The sequence below is a fragment of the Ambystoma mexicanum genome, chromosome 11 (genome assembly GCF_040938575.1).
Source record: "Ambystoma mexicanum isolate Mex_15411 chromosome 11, UKY_AmexF1_1, whole genome shotgun sequence".
Taxonomy (NCBI): Eukaryota; Metazoa; Chordata; class Amphibia; order Caudata; family Ambystomatidae; genus Ambystoma; species Ambystoma mexicanum.
In genome coordinates this window covers 1,371,160,127-1,371,185,645 of record NC_090934.1, presented here as the reverse complement: position 1 = coordinate 1,371,185,645, position 25,519 = coordinate 1,371,160,127, and the positions used below count along the sequence as shown (strand labels likewise).

Below are 25,519 nucleotides of genomic sequence, written 5' to 3'. Positions count from 1 at the left end.
AGCAATTATCTTGTCAGCTCCTCATCACAGCAAGTATGAAGAACTCTCTGCTGAGTTTCACCTTCATTCGAAACTCAAGTTATAGAGTCACCTCAACCCCAGGTGGGGGAGTTTGCAGGGGTTCATTTTCATCCTGTTCCTATGAGCAGTATGTGAGAGACGTGTGAAGTCCTTTGGGGACACTAGGGAAGACTTCTAGGAGAAACTAGGGAAGACTTCTAGGAGAAACAATCAGGGATTCTGGCCCCTGCTCCCACTGCATGATGAAAACTGCCCTGACAGGCAAAGGTCCCAGCGTGGCCCTCTGAGCAGAGCACATGAGCAAGTTAGAGCGAGGTTTGAGACAGCACTCAGACTGACAAACTAAAGAAGGTGAAGTGAGTGTGTGGGGTCACTCAGGAACCCTTTTTCATCTCAGCCTAAATGTCATGCCTCACACACTGTTTGGCCTCTGCTTATGGCAATGAGTGGAGTATCCACACTGGTCACTCTGCGCAACTGCCAATTTCCAGGTACATGCTGTACGCAGGGGACAAATTATTTCAGTAAGAGTGAAAGATCAACAGGTTTCCAGCGGCAAAGTGAGAAAGAACTGGGGGCGGACAGAATAAGACAGTTGTATGAGTGTACATAAGAGAACAGGCATTTTTCCTTTGTTGGATATTTTCAGGTTTCGCTACAACTTCTAATCTTTTGTTATCTCTGGTAATGTTGGACCACATAATGCTTTAGTACATGTGGCCTCATTGCTAGCACCCCTCACCAACGTTCAACTTTGTAGCTTATAAAATACTGCTCTCAGGTGCCCCACTCAAACTGTCTCCACTGGGGTTGGCTACTGTGTGTCCCACTGTAACCTTTCTGTGGTGTGCTGCATTATAATGTTGTACCTCTGAAGTGTTGGTGTCTTTGCCCCTCTGTGCCCAATACAATTAGTAATGTACTGTGTTTTGGTCCCGGATGGCCAATGTAATTCATGTGACTGGTTCCTAGGTATCAAATCTTGACCTTGTAGAATGGGATTTATTCCCAATGACTCCACCAGGGCACTACCCTCTTTGGAATCACTACTCTGAACTCCCCTTGTGAACTACTCTCACCCACCGTCTAAAAGTAAGATTCAAATTGAACCTTTAAGAGCGTGAAACAGATTATATGAACACCTAAGTATCAATGAAAACGAAGAAACATGAGAAAATACATATTGTGAAAAAGGTCAGTGACCAGCTACTACCTCAATGGTGCTCCACCTATGTCCATCTTTCATCTTTACGTCCCTGGACATGCTAAGCTGCCAAGTAAAACATTATGAAATGCAGTTAAAATGCACTAAAACAGGTTTCTTTCTAAATAGCTCTAATATGTGTACTTCCTTCTATCTTTTTGGGTAAAAAGACAAGGGCCTATCATCCAGAATTTCCCTATAATCCACGTATGGCTCATAGAAGGTGATTGCAAGATCAATGAGAACAACTAAAGAAATGCATGTCAAAATGTAAAATTCTCAAGAAAAAAAGCAATGTACTTACTGTGTTGTATAGCTCCTCCAATCTGGCAATTGTAAGAAACTTGTGCATACTGACTCCATTCTCAATAAGAAGTTTTACAAAGGACACTCTGTCCATGACAAGGGCGTCTAACATGGCCTGCTCCAGAGAACCAACCTAGGAAACCATGAAAACAGTAATGTTTATGTAATGAAATGGACAGCAGCACAGTAGAATTGATGAATTATCTCAATTCGAATACAAATGCACAACTCCAATAGATGGGGATCGCTACATCTCTGCCAACAGACAGAAAACAGTAACAATTTGCTGCATAGCCATAGCTCCTGCGAAACAATTGAATAATTGCATATTGTAGGTGTGTTGAAGAAGGAAGCGGACACAAAGGTGACATGGTTTTGGTTATAAACCTTTATTTCTCATATAAAAGGCCTCATTATCCCCATCTCTAGGAGGGGTTTCCCTGCCTCTAACTAAAACTAAAGGAATTGTCAGAATGTCTGTCAAATCAAAGTTTCACCGTCCTGTGTCAAAACGTACTCTAACCCTCACACTATAACTAAAAAAAAAACAAAGTACTTCTTTCAGGAAAATGGTTCCCACAATTGTCCAACAATTTTCTTTTCTTCCAACAGAAAATACCAGGGTGAATGACTCCCTTCCCCTGGCTTCCAGGCTTCACCCAGTCTTCATCCAATGTCCAGGAGAAGGACTCACTTCTCCTGGTATAGGCGTATGCAGTTCCCAATAGAACCAGGGAGAATGACTCCCTTCCCCTGGGGTCCCCAGTACCACTCTCAGCAGGTTTAGGGTGAAAGCATTGTTTTCGAATTCGTCGCATGATTTTATTGCGTATACCAAACACTGTAACACTGGAAATGCCATTGTACAATACTGTCAAATTCCACACGATGGCACCATTGCACATCGTGTTGAATTTGACAGTTTCCTAACATGACATTTCCGCTTCATGTTTAGCTGTCATCTATCCCCCACAATCCTTCCAATGGAAGTGGCGGGGGAAACCCCTGCAACCCCTGCTCCCATTATACCGTACAAGGGGAGTGGGGGACTCCCCTTGTACTGTATAATATATAAGCCAAACAAGCACATGAAGGTGCCTAAGGATCCGATTAAATCGGGATACGATAATTTCTTATAGCCGATTAGCGAAATAATCGGCTGTGCGGCTACATGTTTTTGATAAAAACTACCATTACCCTCTCAGCCCAGTGCCAAAAGAATAACCCCTTTCTCTTGGGAGTTACTTGGTACAGTTCACCACAAGGCCAGGGGGAATGGCTCCTTTCCCCTCTTTAACACGTGTTCTGGGCCTGCACCATTAGAATGGCTTCCTTCTCCTGGTGGTGGTTGGATCAATTCATAATATGGCAGGGGGAATGACTCTCTTCCCCTGGTGTTTTTATTACAGCACTTTGTCCGATACCACGAGAATTCCCTTCTGGAATTGTTTGATACAGTGCTTTCTCACTGTTGTGGAGTGCCAAACCCTTCTGTAGTGGTCAGTGGTAGATTTCCTCTAATGCGTTCCTTTTCACTCTTGGGGGTCCCAAAACCTTTTCTCCTTCTTGTTGTGGTCCCATACACTTCGTACGCTGACAACACCCAGATTTATGTGGAAACAGAGAACTTAGAGGAGGCCTTTGAAAAAATTGATCAATGCATGCAGGAAATCAAAAAATGGATGGCATGCAATCAGCTGCAGCTTAATGCGGCCAAAACACAGGTAATCCTATTCAGTGCAGGAAGTTAGCTGAAGGCTGAAAAACAAGAGATAACCCCACGGATTCTAGGAAAAGAGATCCAGTTCTCAAAGAAAGTAAAGAATCTGGGATATCTATGGCAGGAAAACCTAGGCAGTGAAGCCGAGGTGGGCGCCAAGGTGAAAGCCGTATACCATTCACTACGCATGATTGGGAACGTGCTTCCATTTGTAGCAGCGGAAGACCGTGCAGCGGTCATAGGGGCGCTGACTAACTCTCATCTCGACTATTGTAATGGCCTATTAACTGGGATCCCCAACAAACAGATGATGAGACTCCAAAGGGATCAGAATGCAGCGGTTAGGCTGATAGCCCATTTGGGAAATAGAGATCATGTGTCAGCCTCACGGAGATCTCTTCATTGGTTGATGGTGGAAGATCGGGTAAAGTTTAAGATGGCTTGTCTGATGCATAAGTGCTATTATGATCATGCACCAAAATATCTGACTGCCAAGATCCACCCTCTTGAGCCATCCAGAGATCTTAGATCAGGAGGTAAAATGCTAATGTCCATACCCCGGACCAAACAGATCTCAAAGGGGGACAGGAGGTTCTCGGTCTTTGGCCCAAAGGTATGGAACCATCTACCACTTGCCATCCGCGCATGCTCATCGCTGGAAAGCTTCAGAAAGGCACTAAAAACTTTCCTCTTTAAGTAAACCCAAGAAATTCTATACGCCAGTCGCTACATTGTGAATATGTTGATCACATTGATTGATACAAATCTTGGTAAACATCTGCGCCCAAATGCAGTTCAGTCTGCTAGGTGCGCGTTAGAAATTCTCAAAATCAAAAAAGAAAAATAAATCTTTTGGTCAGTGGTTTCCTCGCTACCACTGTGCTCAGGAAGATTGCTTCTGATGCTAGCCCTCTCACTGCTGGGGGCCCAGACACTTCTTTTGTTATGCCCATTAAGGTCCTTGGTAATACTGTAACGGGGAAAAGCCAATTTAGCCTCTGTGTAAAGCTCTGGATCCCCTCTGGTTTTCATGTACCTCCCTTTACCTCTTATGGGGATTTGGTACCTTGCCGGGACTACATGTGACTGGGGCACACTTCTCTGACTTTGTGGGCTTCTCTCCTCTATACTCGTGGCTTTGCAGCATCTTCCTGGCTTCAGGATGCAGTCCGCCTTCACTCCGGCAGGAAGAGAACTTACTTGGCGTCCTCTTGCTGCTCTCCGCTTCTCCAAAGCTGGCGGTCGGCATTCGAATTTCCAATACTGGAGAATTTCCCCAACAGGACTGAATACTGCTGCTTCTCCCACCACAATGCTTCTGATTACGGCTGAGTTTGGTTCCACAGCCAGGCTTCTCTGATCCAACAGTCCTTTGTTAATTTTATACTTTGTATCCAGTTCCTCCCATGCGGATTGCACAAGTCCTTCTTTGTTATCGGCTTAATCTTCATGTCTCCTTGGGGACACCTCGTACCAGTATTATCACAGTTCATGATCTTTGTGTTGCCTGTGTTCTTCCTCGCCCTAGTACTTTTGGTCTTGGGCCCTATGTTACAACAATTCATAGGCTTGCTCTCAATGTAGTGGCTGTGGACATTAGGGAGGGCTAAGGAATGCTGGGGAGTGTCAATATTCCTCGGGCTGTATCCCAGGTGACCGTCCTTATCCCCAGAGGGGGAGTACCTCCCCATGAGATCCTCCCGCATTAAACCACACCTAGGGGGACTATTGGGTAGTGGCCGCACCTCACCAGCCTCCTGGAAAAGGGCTTCCCTCTGGGGAAATGTGATGACACCTTTTGGATTGTCACAATATCCAGACATAAGAAATGCTACAACACCCACTAACCCAAAACAAACTTATGTAGAATCGTCATTTTTGCACCCAAGCCTTTCCTTTTTTATATTAAGTTTTAATAAATTAATATAATACATGACACAAAAGATAGATAATCAATGAAACAGCACATCAGTAACAAAGTCAAGTCATCCTAATTCTCTGAGTGGGGTGTGTATTAACTAGCTTGTTGATAATGGTTAAAAATTCAGAAAATAAAGCATGTTGCTGATAGGTAAATGTGGGTGATAGTGGGATGGTTCAGTTGCATGTCCTGAGTGCCTCAATGGGCGAGTGCCTCAATAACGGTATGGGTTTTGTGGGAATAGTCTGTGCGCAGTTTTACCATTCACGTCCAAGAATGGACACCACATTGCATGGAATGTATCCAGGTCTTCCGGTTTTTGTTAATGACTCTCTAAAAAGTTGATAAAGTCAATAGTTCTTGGATCCAACCCTCTATGCCTGGGCATTTGGTTGATATTCAGGCACACAATCATTTTCTTCACCAGCATGCATCCTCTCAACAGCCAGGCTTTGTTTGCTTTGGGTAAATCACGTACTAATTTTGTCATCAGCCCGAATAAACAGGCTCTCATCAGCACATCCGTTTCCAGTTTTAGGTTAATTCTCTCCGACACCCCTTTGAGGAACTCGCTGAACTTCCGGCACAACCAAGTTAAGTGAGTCAGTGTTCCCCGGGCTGTCTTACACTTCCAGCCATGATCATTATCGCTCAGGCTCCTTTTATACAGCCTGACAGATGTCCAATATCCCCAGTGCACTAGCTTGATCTGACAAGCCATCACGCGCCAATCCAATGATGCAAGTGAAAAAGTATTGCAACATCTTGTCCAGCTTTCAGGTTTTTCATTAATCTCTTGGGCCCATAGTGGCAGGACTTTGGTGCTCTCTTTTACCTCTTGCACCAGACGTCTGTAGGAGCCAGTCTTTTGCGGTAGCCATACACAGTTCCATTTGTAACCAGGCTGGATTCTGGAAGAGCAAACTAGATGCAATTTCTGGGTTCTCATTCAAGATCCCTCTCAACTGCAGATATTCCAAATACGTACTCACGCGACCATGTCTTTGGCGCAATTGATTATAGGAAATCCATTTTCTGGTTTCAAAAAGGCCTCCAATGTACTGCATACCAATTAGATACCAGTTAGGCCAGAAGATGCTTTTCCCTTCCTTCTTTATTCTGGGATTTTGCCAAATCAATACCTCAAGAAATATACTGGAGGTTAGCATCGAATGTACAGGATCTAGAGTGCCAGCTCTCTCGTAGAAACTCTGTAAGGTGGGGTTCTGTTCAGGTATATTTTGGCATTTAGTAGTCAATTATGCACCAGGTTACAATTGTGAAGTTCCGCTTCTTTCAGCCTGTGCCCAAGCATTAGTACCTGGTCATGTCATGGATTTCTCTGCCCTAAAATGCCAAGCGGGCGTTAGTAAAGTTAGGAACATTCTTAACCCCAAGACAAGTTGGTAGCTGTAGTTTCCAAAGCGCTAATCTTGGCGGTTTATTTTCTCATACAAATTGATGTATTAAATTGTACATTTCTTCAGCGACCTATCTCCGATTTAAAGGGGGAGCATAGATATAACCTAGTTAATCCTAGGTGCAATGTTACTTTTGATCTTGTTAACTTTGCCCCATAAGGATAGTTTTAAAAGCGACCCATCGCTAGTTCAGATTTGATTTTAGGTAGCAGCTGTGAGGGGTCAGAAATGAAAGCCAAACTCAAAGTTGTCATGTTTTTGGTTAAAGACTTTTATTAACTTGCAGGGGTTGGAAAAATGCCTCACTAACCCTGCTCCAAAGAGGTGTTTTCCTACCTAAAACCATAACCTAAGGACCTGTCTGTGTCAGGATGTCAGAAATCATAAAGCCGTTCTTGTGTCCAAACATTCTATCCTGATCCTCACACTACAAACAAAATAAAGTGAGACAGGAAATGTCCTTAACCTGGTATTCTTCATGAAATAAAAATAGAATAGCTCCAATGTAAATGTTCTCCAAAATGAAAAGATCTTGGTTCCCAGAGGGTGATTTCCCTTCCGCTGGATTCTTCTATGGTTTGACATAGAACAGTTCTTTGGGTTTTTCTTGGACCACAACAATCCTGTTCAGTAAACAGCTCTCTAGCCTTATAAATCCTTCTTTAACACAAGTTCCTTCTTTGTTCAAATTACTGTCTTTATTGACACTTCTTGTAGGTTTGCAATCTGCATGGTATATACTCTCCTGACCGCATTCTTTATGCTCTTTCAATAGCCTGGTATACCCTTGACAGGACTTCTCATATTGAACTTTCAACTACCGAGTATACCCTTGGCAGGACTTTTCTTGCTCTTGTGCTTTCAATGGCCCGTTATACTATTGCCAAGATTTCTCAGTTCTTTTATCACTGTTCCTCTTCACTTTCAAAATAACATATACCTTCTTTGGCTTGGTATATCTATCTTTTTCAATGTTCATTTAGGCTTCCCCCAGATCTGCAATCCACGCGCTCATATGTTATTGGGGTTTGGGTTTGCACTCTGCCCTTTTGACTCGCAAAACAACCTTCTTATTCTTTCTGTCTCTGCAGCTTTACAACATTCAACTTGTCGTTGCCGCGGTAACTGAAACACCCCAGGGTCCCCACCTTTCTTTGGCTGACTTACCAGCTCTGTATAGTGTCTTCAGTCCCTTTCACGCTAATGCGTCATTCAACTGCTGCTTGCTTCCCCCACTCGGCTGCTCTGACGTCTCTCCGGCTACCCTTGCGGCTCTGCTCCTGCCCGCCTGTTTCCCTTCAAAACCTGGTAAGGACAACAATTACTTTGAGCTGGCGAGTGCCCAGGAATCCTCTCGGGACACCTGGCGTCTCCACAACACTTCCTGCTCGGGCACTGTTGGGTTCCTTCTCTGCTGCTGAGTGCATCTGCTCTGCCACACCGGCTTGTGACTCCAGCATCTGCACGCCTGAGTGGGAGATCCAACATCTTCTCCTGAGCTGCCTCTCATAGTTCGTGTGCAATTTTTAAATGTCCCACCCACATGTGTTTTCACCAAACAACCAGCACACTCAGTGAGTTTGAGGCTCTTGCGGCGCGACATCAATTCCTTCATCCTCCTCATCTCAGTACTTAGGTGGTTGTGGGAAATGAAGTCCATTGATGTCAATTGATGCACAGTAATTTGAGAATCTCTTTCAATTAGCCATATCAAAGACCAGCTCTTCTTGAAGGGAAATTAGAACAGAAAACGTTTTTCTTGGAGCTTTTATACTTCAAGTCATAGATTTGGCCAAAAGGGTGTTGGAAAAAGGTTTCTTTATTTCCCCTAAAGGGAGGAAACAGTTGCATGAAAACAGAGCATTAGGGTATTGGTATCAGGGGTTTTTGGTCGTGGGCAAAAGGGGGATAACGCACCTCACCCAATGAAGCCAAGACATCCTCCCATTTGATCCTCCCTCATATAGACACCCCCCCCCCCCCCCCCCGAGGGTCAGGATCAGGTAGCATCTGCAGCAGTCCCCTGAACACATGGGAGGAGGTTACCGTCAGGGAATCCATGATAACTCTATTGAATTCATCACACAGCGCTGCAGCGATAATACATATAATGTAATTCACTTTAGTGGAAATCAAGATTTCCAGATATTTCATCTTGGTGAGGCAACATGTGAAATTCCATTGGCCAAACAGATGTTTCATACAGGATGGAGTGATTGCAACATTTCTGATTTGCTCTAATTTACCTTATTGCAGGGACTCGAGAACATTTCAACCAACTGCATAAGAGAGACTATGCTCACAACAGGGTTTTGCTATGCCATTAAAACTTCATCTGCAAATAGCCACATTTTCCCTGACTCTTCTCCACAACCAAATCCTACAAGGTCTCCATTCTTCCGCAGCATAATAGTTGGGGGTTCCATTGCCGCCATAGCTGCTTATCTCCAAATCCAAGCCTACCTGGAGATCAACAACCACTCGCCACTCAGGCTTCAGGCCCAGACACAGGACAGAGACTGCCCCCTTTTCGACCTGAAGAATCAACTAGACAACCGGAAAGAAAAAGGAGAAGCTTCCATTCTTCTCCTCTTGGATTTATCCGCCGCGTTCGACCTGGTCGACCACAATGTCCTATGCAACCACCTCAAAACAGCCGCCCATTTTTCCAAGTATGTCACTATATGGATAAGCTACTTTCTGGATAACAGATCCATGACAGTCTTGTCGCCTTCCTCCGCAGCAGACCCTGTACCGATTACATGCTGTGTACCACAGGGCTCCTTTGTCTCCCCTACCATGTATAATATTTTCACGAAGCCCTCGACATGCTCGACTATCTGGGTGTCTCATACACCAACTATGCTGACGACACCCAGATTCTCATCCCCATTCAAGTAGACTATGACAAAGATGTAACCATGATCAACAAAATCTACCTAATTATACAAACCTGCGCAGGGGCGTGGCTTGATGGCTACGTGAGGAGAAGTGCCCTAGTGGAGCTCACGCGGATCCGTGAACGATATTTGGTGAAAACGACGGTTTTCTTGAAAATGTGCATGCCCACAGCGCACCTGTGGACTTATGAATGTTAGGGGCATGGATCGTGAATAACTACAGCCCGACAGAAGACATGATTGCAAAGCTGTAGCAGCCAGAAGAAACGAAGTGCTTGAGACTTGCGATTCCGCAAGATGGCCGGAGACGGACAAAGGGCCATAAAATAGCTGCAACCGCGCAGCGGATCGGGCAGGCAAGCGAGATGGGAATTACACCAGCAGCAAATGCCCATTGCACTGCGCATCCAGCCAGAAAACCAACCGGTGTACCCGAGCGGAGGGGGGCCCGGCTGAGGAGAGGGCAAAGTCTGCAGCCTGTGGCCCGAGGCAAAGTGACAGAGAAGTTCGGCCGAGGCGGCCGTGTGGCGACGCGCAGAGCCAGGAAGGATCGCCGGAGCCCTTCACAAATAATAAAAGTTCAGTGCCCAGCACAGGGACACTGCACCTTGAGTTTCAGGGCAGAGCGGGGGCCCCTGCAGCCCTCAAGCCGAGGTTTAGGCTGAACGGAGCGGGTGGCGCTGCACCGCTGTCACGGAGGCAGACGCGCAGGAGCCCGGCAAGCGCAGGAGCAGCTGGGCCACGAACTGACACCCGGAGCCGCGTTGCAGGGACCCGAGGGCAGTGCCCTGCCAAAGGGTGAGGAAGCCTGCGATACCCGTTGCACAGAGCGGGCCCCCTGCACATGGAGGTGCGACTGCAGCGTGAGGCCACAGGTGAGGGCATATAACAATATTAATTTGTTGGCAACTAAGGGAAAGTGGTCATGGACATTGGCTGGAAGGGGATGACCGGGTGCAGGGACTGGGAATAAAACAGAGGTCCCGGGGCCGATGACACTATAAACTGCATGCCGGGGCATACTAGAGAGCCCAACCCCATACAGGGGACACTGATACTGCCAACACGGCGCCAAGGCCCCCATATATTTGGAGGCACGCCCGAAACAGCCTGTGTGGAGAAACTGCCACGGGCATCACGGCCGCTGAGTAGCTGAAGGGCCTAGTCTGGGCCCAGAGCTGCCGCAAGAGGGGCCACTTGGGAGTTTGAGCACAAGTGACTGGAGGAATCGGGATCATAGCCCAGGTGGACTAACCAGGCCCGCACTAACACGCGTGAGATCACGGCCCACCCCATGCGGGCCACAGGCAATCAGGACATATCCCTCGCGCGGCCGGATTGGCCCAAAACACCGGAAACTGCTCAACACGCAGCAAGATTGCAAAAGAAAGGCCACCAAGTCAGCCCACATCTGGTCGGCACAGCACAATGACTAACAAGCCCATCAGACTAAATACCAAACAGCCTACACTAGATGACTATGCCAAGACATCGCCAGGGGCAGAAGGGGCCAAGAGTAAAGATAAACCGGCTGCAGGGAATGTAGAGGCGCTGGGCATGATCCAAGAGATGCTTGCAGCGATTGCGGACCTGAAAGTTGCCTGGGAAACTAAATTGGGACTGGCCATGAATGAGCTCAAGGGGGCCCTGGACCTTAAGGTAGGGGCGGTCCAGGAAGAAGTAAACCTCCTTAGGCAAGATATTAGGACTCTGGCAGAGCGCACCGGGGACCTGGCAAAGGAGATGGCCCCGAATACAGCGGATTGCGCCACCCACAAATAGGAGCTTCATGCCCTGGTGCAGCGAGTAGGCAACCTAGAATGCAGGGCTGAGGAAGCAGAAGAACGGGCTTGACGGAACAACATCCGCATTGTCGGCCTGCCTGAGGGAACTGAAGGGCCCGACCCAACGGAATACGTTGAAACTATGTTACTGCAGGAAATAACCGGAGGGGCCCTGTCCCAGGGGTTTGCTGTTGAGAGGGCGCACAGGGCCCTGATGAGGAAACTGCCACCGGGGACCCCTCCCAGGCCAATGATCGCAAAGATCCTAAATTATCGGGATCGAGAAAAGATCCTCAAATTCTTCCGGAAGGGCAGAACAATCGAAAAGGGGGCAGCAAAGATAACTGCGTACCCGGACTACACCTTGCTAGTGCAGCGCAGCAGGATGAACTTTGGGGCAGTGAAGAAAAGTCTGCGGGAAACAGGCCACAAATACATGTTGCTTTATCCGGCCAAACTGAAGGTGTCCCACAAGAACAAAACCCTATTTTTTGAAACCCCGGAGGATGCCATGGGGTGGCTGGATATGCAGAGCAACCTCCAAGAATCGGGTACCCAGACTGGAGGCGAAGGAGATAAGTAACAAACAGCAGCGGCACCTAGGGTGGCATTGCGCATGACAGTGGGACTGGAATATAGTCAGGAATTGCATGGAAGGGGATATACATGCACGCAAGATACGATTGATCCGAATAATCCTATATATATATATATATATATATATATATATATATATATATATATATATATATATATATATATATATATATATATATATATATATATACATACACAGGAGCTCTGGGGAGTCGACCCTCATACCCCCATAGCATTAAGCTTAGTTAGGTCGCCGGTAGTCCGCTGACACCCTGCTGGGTTCTTGTCCTCGGCGATTGCGAGGAGGGACCAAACGCGGGGGGGGCCTGAGATCCAGGGACGGAGCGGGGCACTTGGGGCTGGGATTGGAGGGGGGAGAGTGTGGGTTGTGTGCAGTGGTGGGTAGTTGGGATAGGGGGGAACTGGGAGGCTGTTGGGGTTGGGAGGGGGAAGAGCCAGACTCAGTGTTATCAGGAGCGAAATGGGAAGCTAAGAGGAGAGGTAAGACACCATGTTAATGGCGTTGGGTAATCTCAGGGTGGTGACTGTGTTAGGGAGAATTCTCTGTTAAGGCAAATTTCCCAAACCTAGTGAGTCCCCCAGCAGCTTTGCTGGATTTTTAGGGTTTATTTTTCTCTCCTGCTAAGAGTGAGACTCTTTTTCTCCCACTCTTAGGCATGATTTGAGAATGTCCTTTGACTGTAAATGTGTTTTATGGGCGATGGGGTCTTTTATTCCATAGGGCTTCATGTGTTTTTGGTATGTGTGTTACACAGCACCCTCAGTGCAGTAACACAGGGGTGTCATAGTGACTCCCAAACACAGACTCCATACTCTGGGACTGACTACTGTCTCCCAGGGCATGTAAAGTCACCATTGGCTTTACTAGTCTCAAATTGTGAACAGAACCAGTACAAACCATCATATTGTGGAAGTACTGGTAAGGGTAATTCAATTGCCCTTGGGTCTGTTTTCCAAGGGGCACTGTCCAGACCCCCCTTGTCGAGTTTCTGGCTGGTGGCAGTGGATACCACGCAAAATATTCCCCAGGAATATTTCCTATGGGATTTTCCCATTGATTTTAAACGCACCACTTTTTGGTACAATGTTAAAGATCCCGCCGGTTTATTTATTTAATATTTATTCCCCGATTGGGTCTTTTTGCCAGGACTCGGTTTTAATATGGCATTTGTGTTCACCTCTAAAACTCTAACCCAAGTCGAGCCCTTTGTTCCACTTTTTGGCGGGCTTCTCCACAGAAGCCCTCCAAATGGTGCCACTGTGTCTGGGGTCTGCAGGATGTGTGGGAGGGGGATTAGGCACCCTGGACTGAGTTGCCTTGGCAACTCAAATCGCACTCTTGTGTGATTGGCCCAGTGGTGAGCCGCCCGGCTCACCACTTACCATGTGTGAGTGACAGCTAGGCTGTAGAATGGGGGTTTTTCTGCATAAAAGAAGGGCTTTGGGGACTGGAACTTCAGAAGTCGCCACAGGACCTAAAGAATCCAAAGAGGGGAGAAGCTGAGCCATCTACAACGACAACACCACCAGTGGAGCCCTGCTGTACAAACTCACCACTTCCCAGACGACAGAGGAGATCTTCTTCCAGGAGAGTCTTCTTCCCTTTGAGCTGGTGGAACCAACCAGTTCGCCTTTTTCGCCTTCCTGGAACGTCTCGTGGTCGAATCGCCCGTGACAAGCACCCCGGCAGCCGGATAGCCACGCTTCACCACTACCGCGAATAAAAGGGTTGTACCTTTTAATCGGGAAACTTCGCGGCTGGTTTCTTCCCTGGCAGTGCAACGACCTCCAGCTTTCTTACTCGTCGAGATCATCTCTTCCTCTGGTTGAAGCCTCGACTTGCACCCGCTGCCAGGAACAAATGCCACCGCTGGAGCTTTCTCACCATTTCAGGTACTGTGTCTCACCTGGTCTCCCTTGCAACAGAGGTGTCCCGTAAATCCTTGACTTTCTAAATGGGTTGACCGCAGACCTGCTAACTTTGCCTTTCTGAACTGATCCAACCTCTTTTTTTTACTTTTCTGCAAAGACTTTGAGTGCATTTCCACTGTGTGATCTTGAGCACATTCCGCCTTGCTCTCTCCAAGAGTGGACCTGGCCTATGAACTTTTTGCTCTACAGTAGACCCTGCCTTTCTTGACTTGCTGTGGTTTCTTAAAAGTGTTGGTACTTTGTGATTTTCCTACTCTGCCTTTTCTCTCCCTTTTTAAACGAATTATTGGAGTGCCATCTACGGTTACGCGCTCACCTCTGTTTTGCTAAATAAGTGGTGTCTTAACCTAGACTTGTCGAATAATTAACTAGGGAGGTGTATATACTTATAGTGACTGTGTTTGAACTTGCTCGATATATTAGTGCCAGTGTATTTTCATAAGTGTGTTTTTAAATAAATAATGATATACTTTTATACCAAAGCTCTGGTCAGTGTTTGCTTGTTATACTGTATTTTTAGCCCTATTGTGTATACTCTATATACTGCCTAACTCTTCTTGAGAGAGGACTGACTGCTCAGCCACAGCTACCAGGTAAAGCTGGGTGGTGCAGACTGCTACCAATTGGGTTTACTGCTTATTCCTGTAGTCTTAAACTTTTTGCAGTGGTCCCTAAGGGAACTGCACAGGTTTCTGCCTAACAACCTGAAATGTGCGGGGCCTCAATAGTTACCTTAAACGGAATAAAGTGATGATGTATTTAAGAAGAATGAGGGTCGACATTGCATTACTTCAGGAAACCGACCTCACCAAAGAGAAATTGGAGACGGTTAAGAGAAAGTGGAAGGGAAGTGTCATGGGAGCTACATACTCCGCGTATGCGAGGGGAGTTGTTATATGGGTGGCGCCCCAGGTGCCGTTTCAGCTGCTTAGGTCCACTATTTATCCGGAGGGTAGAATGGTGGTGGCGGAGGGGCTCCTGGAGAATCGAGAAGTGAACATCATAAACCTATACGCCCCTAACCAAGACACAGCAGCTTACTTTAGGTCTTTATATGGTAAAATTAGCCCCCTGCTAGGTGGGGTGATACTGTGGGGAGGTGACTTCAACTGCACCCTGAACCCCAAGATGGATCGGTCAGACAGAAAGCTGGATAAACCGACCCCAGCGGCTAGGGCGCTCGGGCGCTGTTGTCGGACCTCAAACTGGTGGATTTATGGAGAAGGTTGCACCCAACAGATAGGCATTATTCACATTACGCAGCGCCACACGACCTGCACACTAGGCTGGTCTATATGTTCGCCCCCGAAGAGGTGGCAGGAGAAATGGTGGGAGCTGAATGGGAGCTGAATACAAGCCCAGGGTGCTTTCGGACCACTCTCCTGTGGTACTAGAGTGGCGACACCACCCCATCAGGGTGCATATCCTACCATGGAGACTTAGAGTTGAGGCCCTGCAGGACTCAGGATTCCGAGAGGACCTGAGAGAGGCCATCACGGAATACTTTGACGTAAACACTGGCAGCGTGCAATCAATGGGAACGGTATGGGAGGCATTCAAAGTTGTGGTGCGAGGGGTTGCCATATCCAAATCCAAGGGGCTCCAAGGGGGCATAGAACGGGAGCTGTGGGCCATGGAGAGGGAGCTGGAGGACTTGATGCGGAAGGGGGAGGCCACCAGAGAAGACTTGGTAAGGATAGGGGAGTTGCAGGGCGCCAGCATTGAGCTATGGGACAGGCTATGTAAGTTGAATTTCAGGAAATACGTGGAAAGGCAGCATGCGGGCGGGGACAAGCCGGGCAAACTGCTGCCTTGGTTATACAAAAATGAGACATCCCGGTCAGTGATTAGAGTAATTAAGAGGGGAGATGACCAGATTCATGATACCCAAGACGGTGTGAATGAAGAGTTCCTCAGGTACTACAAACATCTGTATGAGGACACAGACGGAGACATGGGCCAAGAAATAGCGGAAACACTAGAGGACATGGGCCTGCCTACTCTGGACGACCTGGAGCGAGCAGACCTAGAGGCCCCAATCACTGCAGACGAACTGGACGCAGTGATCCAGCATCTGCTTATATGTAAGGCGCCAGGGTCAGACCGGCTACCCAGCAAATTTTACAAAGCGTATAGGCAGGAGTTGCTCCAGCCGCTGCTGGCCACGTTTAATGAAGCCTACGAAAGGGGGGAGCTGCCAGAGACCCTGCGAGAAGCGGTGATTATTCCGCTCCTGAAACCAGGCAAACCGGAGGCAGACTGTGGGTCATATAGGCCCTTATCGATGCTCAACTAGGATAGCAAAATACTCACAGCGGCGCTTGCTAACAGACTAAGAGTAATTGGCAGATTGATACACCCAGATCAAACGGGTTACGTCCCCAGCAGAAATATTACAGACAACCATAGGAGGCTACATCATATTATAGACCAAACAGAGAGGGACCCGAGTGACCTGGCCATTGTGTCTCGACTCAGTTAAATGGCCTTGGCTGATGGCGACCCTAAGGAGGTTCGGGATGGGGCTGGGGTATATGACATGGGTAAAGATGTTCTACAGCGCCCCAATTGCCAGGGTCAAAACAGGCGCCATAATTTCAGACAAATGGCAGCTAGGTAGAGGGATGCCCATGGTCGCCCATGCTATATATTCTAGCGCTAGAGCCGCTGGCAGTCTGCCTGAGGCAACAATACGGGGAGGTGGGGATTCAAATGGCAAGAGGCACACACTTAATATCGTTATACGCTGATGACATGCTCCTTTACCTGCGCTTCCCAGAAGAGAACCTGCAGTATGTCCTGGAGGTGATGGAACGCTATGCCACCCTCTCGGGCATATCGGTAAACCCAGGGAAGTCCAGTGTGTTCCCCGTGTCCACTGGACAAATTGGCCATTTTGCAGATACCCTGGCAGACCGAGACGTTCCGATACTTGGGCATAAATGTATATCACAGTATTGAGGCAGAGCACAAATGCAACATGGAGAGGGCGCATGGCGTTTTGGTCTAGACTGCCCCTAGCTATGATGGGAAGAGCAGCGCTGCTTAAGATGGTGGTGTTGCCCAGATTGCTACACTTCTTTGCGAATATCCCGTACTTGATCCCAAACGCTTTTTTGTCAAACTCCACAGCATGTGCAGGGGCTTCATCTGGCACAACTTCAGGAACAGGGTGGCCCTATGGTAATTACAAAACTCACGCGAAAAGGGGGGTATTAACTTACCGAACTTCGAACTGTACTACTTGGCAGGGCAGCTATTATACATGGCCAGGTGGCTGTCGGAAAACAAATCGGCGGAGGCCAGGCTTCTGCAGAGAGACTTGGCTCCATATTTTCTTAGAGAGACAGTGTGGTTGCCTAAAACGAAAGTGGCAGGGAAGGGAAGGCTGCTGGGGCTGGGCTGGGAGGTCTGGTGTAGAGCATGGCAAACCGTGGGGGACCCGGACCCGCTTTCCCAACAGGTCCCGCTGGTGACATCGCATATACTGGGAATCAGAGGGCCTGGCCACCTTGGGTGACGTGTGGCAGGAGGGGGAGGCGGTAGGGTTCCAGAAGCTGATGGAGGAGACCGGGGTGCACAAAGGCCAACACATAACGTACTCCAGAATTATGAAACGGGTGAGGGATAGGTGGCCCGAGACAAAACTGACAGGACCGTCTTCCTTTTAGCCTATCGCCGTTGGTAAAGGAACCCTTCCTTCTTTTCTTCGGGGCAGAGCTGGAAGAGCTCGGATGCCCTGGAAATCATAGCATGGAAGGATCCAATCTCGTCGGGCGGGGACACCCGGGCAGGGGGCGACGGGATGGTCCTTATCCTTTCCTCCGACGGTGAGGCCCGCCGCACCACTGTGTCGAGCTGTGCTCCCAGAAACAGGGCGACTTGCGACAGGACCAGGTGGGATTTTGGAAAGTTGATGGAGAACCCCAGGTTCGTGAGCAGCTGGACGGTCTTCGCAGTGTGTTCCACGGCGAGCTCCCTTGTCCTTGCCCGTATGAGCCAGTCGTCCAGGCAGGGGTAGACGTGGATCCCCTGCAGGCGAAGCCGCGCCGCCACCGGTGCGAGGCACTTGGTGAACACCCTGGGCGCCGATTTTAATCCGAACGGGAGGGCCTTGAACTGGTAGTGCCGCCCTTTGACCACGAACCTGAGGAACTTTCGGTGTCTCTTTAGAATAGGGATGTGGAAGTATGCATCCTCCAAGTCCAACGACGACAGGAAATCGCCCTCCTCCAGCTGTCCCAGCACGTGCTTGAGGGGGACCATCCTGAACTTCTGTGTCTTGATGTATTTGTTCAGTCGTCGCAGGTCCAGGATGGGACGCCATCCTCCCGTCTTCTTCTTTACGAGGAAGTATCTTGAGTAAACTCCGGAGCCCCGAAGCCTCTTTGGAACAAGCTCGATGGCACCTTTCCTGAGCATCGCCCTTACTTCCAACAGCAGTTGAGGGATGTGATTTTCCTTCCTGGCCACGGGAGGAATGCGGGGGCACCTCTTGTGGAACTTGAGGGCGTGCCCCAGGGCCAGGGCATCCAGCACCCAACGGTCGGTGGAGATGGACTCCCACACGCCAACGAACTTTGTCAGCCGGCCTCCCACCGGGGTGCTTCGGCAGGGGCCCGACCCGACGGTCGGTTCAATCTTGCTTGGAGGCCGCTTTGCCTCCTTGACCACCTTGGCGACGACGGCGTGATCCACCTGACTTGCCGCGTCCCCTGTAGGCCTCCTGCGACGAAGATCTTGCCGCTTGACGGTACGTAGAGGAGCTGCTGCCGGCTCCCTTGGAGGCACCCTGTCTGCCTCCGGAGCTCCGAAAGGACAGCTGTCGCTGTTGGAGCACACCCAGTACACGGGCCGTCTCCGTGTCCGTCTTGATCGCCTGGAGGGACTCATCAACCGCCTTGCCAAAAAGGTTGTTCCCATCGAAGGGCATGTCCAAAACCTTGGTCTGTACGTCCTGGCGGAAATCCGTCGCCTTGAGCCATCCTCGTCGTCTCAGGCAAACGCTGTTGCCCAACTGACGGAAACCGGTGTTGGCGATGTCCGTAGCCACCGTAATGGCGTGGTCCGAGGCAATCTCACCTTCCTGTAAGATTTCCAGGGCCTCAGCCCTCTTGGCGTCCGGACGTCCGTCCAACAGAGGGGCGATCTTGAACCACAACTCCCTGTCGTAGCGGGCAACGATGGCCAGGGCGTTGGCCACCTTGATGGTCGTCGCTGCAGATGAGATGACCCGTCGTCCCATCGCATCCAGCTTCCTACCCTCGCCGTCCGGCGGGGAGGTTGAAGTCGAGGCCGATGCCCCCCCCCGCTTTCTTCTTGGCCGCCGCCGAAACGACCGCATCCGGGGTAGGTTGCGCCCTAAGGCACAAGGGGGCAGCGTCGGGGACCCGGTACTTCTTCTCGTACCGGTCCCTCTTCGCAGGAGCCGTTGCAGGGTTCTTGAGGAGGGCGAGCCCCTCATCCCAGATGTCATCAAGAAGCGGTACGGCGAGGACCGTCTTCCTTTTAGCCTCGTGCCGTTGGTAAAGGAACCCTTCCTTCTTTTCTTCGGGGCAGAGCTGGAAGAGCTCGGATGCCCTGGAAATCATAGCATGGAAGGCTCCAATCTCGTCGGGCGGGTGCGCCCCGGGCAGGGGGCGACAGGGGACACGTCCCGTCGTCGTACCCGTCGTAGTCGTGTCCATGCCTGTATCATCCCCGTGGGTAGTGGACCGGGGGGAAGGCAGAGAAGGCCGCAGAAGCGGGAGAGGAGGCCTAGGATGCGTCCTCCTCCTTTTAAGTGGTGGGCTCTCTGAAGGTCCTGGCTCCGGTTCCCCCGTCGGGTCTGGCTCAGGTACCTCCGTCGGGGGAAGGGGCAACCTAGTCCTTATCTCCGAGCATAAGGACTGGATGGCTGACAAAATGGCCGCCGAGGTGTCCTGCGGCGCTGGAAACGACGGGAGCGAGGGCTCTTGAGGAGCCTCGTCTGCATCACCGTCGCCCTCGTCGTCGCCCTCGTCGGGATCCCTCCTGATGGGCTGGGCCTCCTCCACGACTTGGATGAGCTCCTCCTCAGAGATCGTGTCCGTATCCACGATGGCCACCAGCCCCTCCCCCACCCTTTCCAACGAAGACTTCGTGGGAGTCTTCTCGATGGGCCTGAAGACGACTCCCTACGCGGTGGCAGGGAGACTGGTACCTGAGGGCGCCTCCACTGGTGTAGCCTCCACAGGCTGAGTCAGGGACGCGGCGACATCCTCAATCGAGGTCTTAGCAGGGTGAATTAAGGCCAACGTCACCTTCTGTACGCCTGGGGCCTTCACCTTGGGGGGAGGGTCTGAGCCTCGCTGCCCCTCTGCCGGAATCTTCGAGATCGACCGGGGCCTCTCCAGAAGCTTCGCAGGTTCTCGGACTTCATCTTAACCGAGCCAGAGCGTTGGCTCGTGGTCGATGGCGCCGGGGAGGATGCGCCCTGCCTGGCAGCCAAAGAGCCTGACCGTTCGGCGCTCCCGGTGCCCGCGGACTCACGGTGCTTAGCCTTTTGTTGGGCTTCCGTCGCCGGGGTACCCTCACAGGAATTAGAAGACCGCTCGGACTTCTTTTTCTTCTTCTCGCCTGGCGGGCTCTTACCTTCCAGCCAGTTGGCGAGACGGAGGTGGCGATCCTTCATGGTCCGCTCCGACATGTTCCCACAAAACGCGCAGTCCTTTTCCTTGTGCGTCTTGTCCTCATGGAGACAGTAGAGGCATAACGAATGCTCGTCCTCCTTGAAAACGTTCTGAAGCTGGCATCCAGGACAGGTCCTGAACAGCTTCCTGGGCGTCGAGCTCCCTTTCTCCTGGGCCATGTCCGGGGTAGGCCTCGGAACTTCTGGAATCCTCCAAAAGCGTAACTCGACGAAATCTTCACCCTTGAGGGGCGTAGAAACTCCGAAACGGATCCCCGTTGATCGGAAGTAGAAACGGTGGAGCTTGAGGCTCTATTTAACCGAAAAAATGAGAAAATCTCCTGAAAAAAGCGCGAAAACGCAGCAAAAGCTCGAGAGCTACAGCACGAGGACTCCCAACACTTGAACGTGCAGTAAAAATCTGAGGATGGCTGCCAGGGGTGGGGCTTAGGGAGAGGGCAGTCATTGGCTGGGGGCAGTATGACCCAGAGACCAGTGATTGGCTACTACTGAGAAAGACAGATCAGAAACGAAACGGATACTGATTTTTTCTATACCGAGGATTCCCGGCCTGACGACGGGGAATATTCATGAGCATGTGAATCCATGCCAGACCCCATGCTGGAGAAATGATGTACGATGTCTCGGAGGGTGGGCACAAAATATCCCGGATATATGAGCTTCTGAGCATGAAGGCAGGAAGGGAACTGCTCCAACTGAGGCATGATTGGGAGGAGGAGGTGGGGGAACCCATGACGGATGGACAATGGGACAGGGCCCAAAGGTACCATAAGAAGGTCTCCCGGAATGGGAGACTCCAGCAGATCCAGCTATACGTCACCCATAGGGTGTACTTGATGCCCGGCAGAATAGCCAGATTTGGGGGCTCAGATGCACAGCTATGCCCCAGGTGCGGGGAGGTGGAGGCTGGGCTGCTGCAAATGTTCTGGGACTGCCCAGAGGTGAGCAGATTCTGGATAGAACTGAAAACGAGAATGGCTAGCAGTGGGGTGGTGCTTGATGTGGGGTCTGCATGGGCATGCATGCTAGGGATTTTCCCCAGGCCACGTAACCTAAAGCATATAAGTAGGATGAAGGATCTGGCTTATATCTTAGCCAAGCGCAGAATTGCTATGGGCTGGAAGGCAGCTCACCGGCCCAGAGTCGAGATGTGGTGGGCGGACCTCCTGAAATGGGCAGATGCGGAATCGGTGGCCTGGTATGAGGCAGCCACCAGAGGTGGCGAGGAGGAGGTGGGTCCACTGATGGCCTTGAGGCAAATGGTGGCCTCAATGATGAACCCGCACCAGGCCAATGGGGAAACAGCTGACACGGATGAGGTGAGAACAGAGACACAGGGTGAGGCCCAAGTAGATGACACAGAGGGAATGGCTCGAGTTAACGGGGGGGAGAGGGAGGACAGTAGAGTGTTTTGATAATTTAACGCATTAATCCTGATTGTAAATGTCCTAACAGTTTGTATGGTTGTTTGTTTTTTAAAAATAAAAATTGTTTAAAAAAAAAAAAATTATACAAACCTGGATGGCCACCCACGGGTTTTGCCTCAACGACAAAAAGATGGAACTCTTAATAGTGGGGTCCCCCAACAGGTTGTCTAAACTCTCGCCCAATACAATTCCATCTCCATCGATGGAATCAAACTTAAAGCCTCTAAGGAAGTCAAGACCCTAGGCTTCTACCTGGACTCTGCACTCAACAAATCAACGCCACAGCATCCGCTACTAGCTAAACGTGCAAACTCATTCACACATGTAAACCTTTCTTGTCAACAGAAAGCTCTATCACAATTGCAAGGGCCCTAATTCTCTCTAAGGTAGATTATTGCAATGCTGTCGAGAATCACAGGGTGTGCCCCTTTTGGGCCTCATGGTCCCTGTCACAACAGACTTTACACATTAATACCTCCAATATGGCCGTCCAACGCATTCCCTTCTCGCTCCATGCGTTGGGACGTAACCTTTCTCTATTTCTAGACCACGCCTTCCGCGGCTCTGCGCGTCTCAATGCTATAGCGACTAGCGACCAGACGTGTGCTCCGTAGCCCGCGGTTCTTCTCCTTTCCACTCCGCTATCCCTTCCTCGAACCCCCCCCCTTCTTCCTCCTGGATTCTAGTTCTAGCCAACTTACCTTGCCTCCTGGATTCCTGGATTCGACCTCCTGGAAAACTGAACGCATTCTGGATTTGGCAGAGACACGGGCCGCCTTCTTCAAAACCTGATCAATCCGAAAGAAGGCAGCTTCCAAGGACACCGGTAAAGAACAGATTCAGGTGAGAAGGGGGGAACTCCTTGACAGTTTGAGACGCCACCCAATCGAAAGCGATATCGACATGGAGGCTGCCGTGCAGGACTTGATATGTCGTATGCAGGAACTATCAACCGAGGTACAGAATCTGAAAGCGGAGAACGTCGCTCTCAAACAATTGGTCCTATCCTGGGATTCTGCTACAAAAGAGAGTGTTATACTGGGCGGAGTAGTTGATAAATATGACGGCTCAGCAAAGAACCTTCGAGCATTCCTGGATTTGTGCTTGGTTCACTTTACCTTCAAGCCTTACTATTTTGCGACCCCCAGGGCCAAGGTGGGTTTTATAATCTCTCACCTTTCCGGGAATGCCTTGACTTGGGCCACTCCCCTCGTTAACTCTAGTGATGCCCTCCTGGGCGATTATGATGGGTTTATACGGGCCCTAAAAGACATGTTTGACCACCCTGAGCAGGTCTATAGCGCACAAGAACGCTTGTTAGACTTTCAGCAAGGGGCCCAGGATATGCTCACGTATGTGACCCGATTTAAACAACTGGCAAAGGAAGCCGACTGGTCCACTGAGGCAAGTTTTACCCTGTTCAGGAGAGGATTAAACAAAGAAATTAAGGATGTGCTGGCCAGAGTGGCACGACCAAGCTCATTCCAGGCATTAATGGATCTTGCCATGCAGATTGACTTCCGTACCCAGGAAAGGAAGTCAGAAAAGAAGAAATCCAGGGGAACTCCTTCCAAGGTATCATTTGAGGGTACCCCCAGACAGGAAATCAACCCAAGCCCAGTTTCAGAATCCGAGCCCATGCAGATTGGGGCCTTTCGTGGGCCCATATCTCCACAAGAGAGAATGTGGAGAATTCATACGGGCTTGTGCATGTACTGCGCCTCAGATAAGCATTTGGTTACGAAGTGTCCTTTAGCACCCCCTCGGCGTTCGGGAAACTCCAGCTCCCGATCCTAGATGGAGCAGAGCTTCGGGAGAAAGACGTTTGCTCCAAATCCATTCCATCCTTGAACTCTCCTGGACAAAACAATTTGGTGGTACTGCAGGCCTTTTTATCACCATCCAAGAATACAAACTATTCCATTTTGGCCCTGGTAGACTGCGGAGCTATGGGAATATTCATCGATCATGAGTGGGTTGATAAACATCAGATTCCCTACGAATCACAAAGCACCATGCAGCCTGTGGAGGCTATCGACGGAAGACCTCTCACATCAGGACCCATAAGCTTTCAGACCAAGGAAATCCAGCTTTCAATAAATCACCATCGAGAGCTGATCAGGTTTGACATTATTAAGTCAGCTCATTACCCCTTGGTATTGGGCATGCCCTGGCTACAGAAACACAACCCATATATCAACTGGTCTGCAGGTTCCCTATTCCTAGGCTCGGAGTTTTGCATGTCTCATTGTCTAGCCCTAGAACCTACATTAACACACCCAAAAGAACCAACAAAGGAACAACAGACACCACTAACGGTATCCAATGTCATGCAAGTTCCTGAAGTCTACCAAGCTTATGCTGATGTGTTTTCGACTGCCGTTGTCAAGGCCTTACCCCCACACAGACCGGAAGACTGTGCAATAGATACGGAACCCTCTGCAGTGATTCCCTTCGGCAGGATGTTCATTCTTTCCGAACCCGAGAAGAAGCCCCTAAGAGAATACCTGGATACCAACCTTCAAAATGGCACATAAGACCTTCGAAATATCCTGCTGGTGCTTCTCTATTCTTTGTTCCCAAGAAGGATACCAAGGAACTCAGACCCTGCCTTGATTATCGCGGGCTAAATCAATGTACCCTCAAGGATCGGTACCCGTTACCCCTGATTTCGGATATCCTGGAAGCCGTGAGAGGCGCAGTGATATTCACCAAGTTGGATCTCAGGGGCGCCTATCATTTGATCCGTGTCAGGGAAGGAGACGAATGGAAGACCGTCTTCAGAACACCCTTTGGCCATTTTGAGAACCTAGTCATGCCCTTCGGATTGGCTAACGCCCCGGCAATTGTCCAACGCTTTATGGATAGGGTGTTCGCTGACATGCCGTTTCTCTTTGTTATTGTATATCTGGATGACATACTGATCTTTTCCAAGGATCCTAAACAACATGAAGAGCATGTGAAGGCAGTGTTGCAGAGACTCCGAAATCATAAACTCTTGGCCAAACCTGAAAAATGTTTGTTTCATGTGACCTCCGTTCACTACCTAGGGTTTATTCTTACCCCAGAAGGAATCGGAATGGACCCTTCAAAGGTAAAAGCCATATTGACCTGGCCCGCTCCTACTTCCATGAAACAAATTCAATCTTTGCTAGGACTTGCCAATTTCTACTGGAAATTCATATCTAATTTCTCCGAGATAGTTCAACCGATTGTTGCTCTCCTGAAGAAAGACACTCCTTTCCTCTGGTCAACACCACAAGATATGGCGTTCCAGCGTTTAAAGACAGAGTTTACGCAAGCTCCTATCTTGGCTCAACCCGATACTAGCCATCCTTTCCTGGTAGAAACTGACGCTTCAAATTACGCCATTGGCGCAGTCCTGAAACAAGAATTAGGAGATAAACTGGAACACCCAATTGCTTACCTCTCACGAACTCTGACTCCTAGCAAACATATTATTCAGTCCTGGAAAAAGAATTATTAGCCATCCGCCTAGCCTTCACTGAATGGCGACATCTACTTTTGGGAGCTAAACATCAAGTTCAGGTCCGTACTGACCACCGTAACCGCCAAATTCTACAGTCTTTGGAGT

At 49.6% G+C, this 25,519-nt stretch overlaps 1 protein-coding gene across 2 annotated transcripts in view; it reads right to left on the bottom strand.

Moving 5' to 3' along the window:
* TRPM7 (transient receptor potential cation channel subfamily M member 7) overlaps positions 1-25,519 on the bottom strand; it is a 2,599,208-nt gene that overhangs the window by 1,518,569 nt on the left and 1,055,120 nt on the right. For both annotated transcript variants that reach the window (XM_069624956.1, XM_069624955.1), the window contains exon 12: positions 1,530-1,664. In XM_069624956.1, the coding sequence (XP_069481057.1) occupies positions 1,530-1,664 (135 nt within the window). The remainder of the gene's footprint in view (positions 1-1,529; positions 1,665-25,519) is intronic.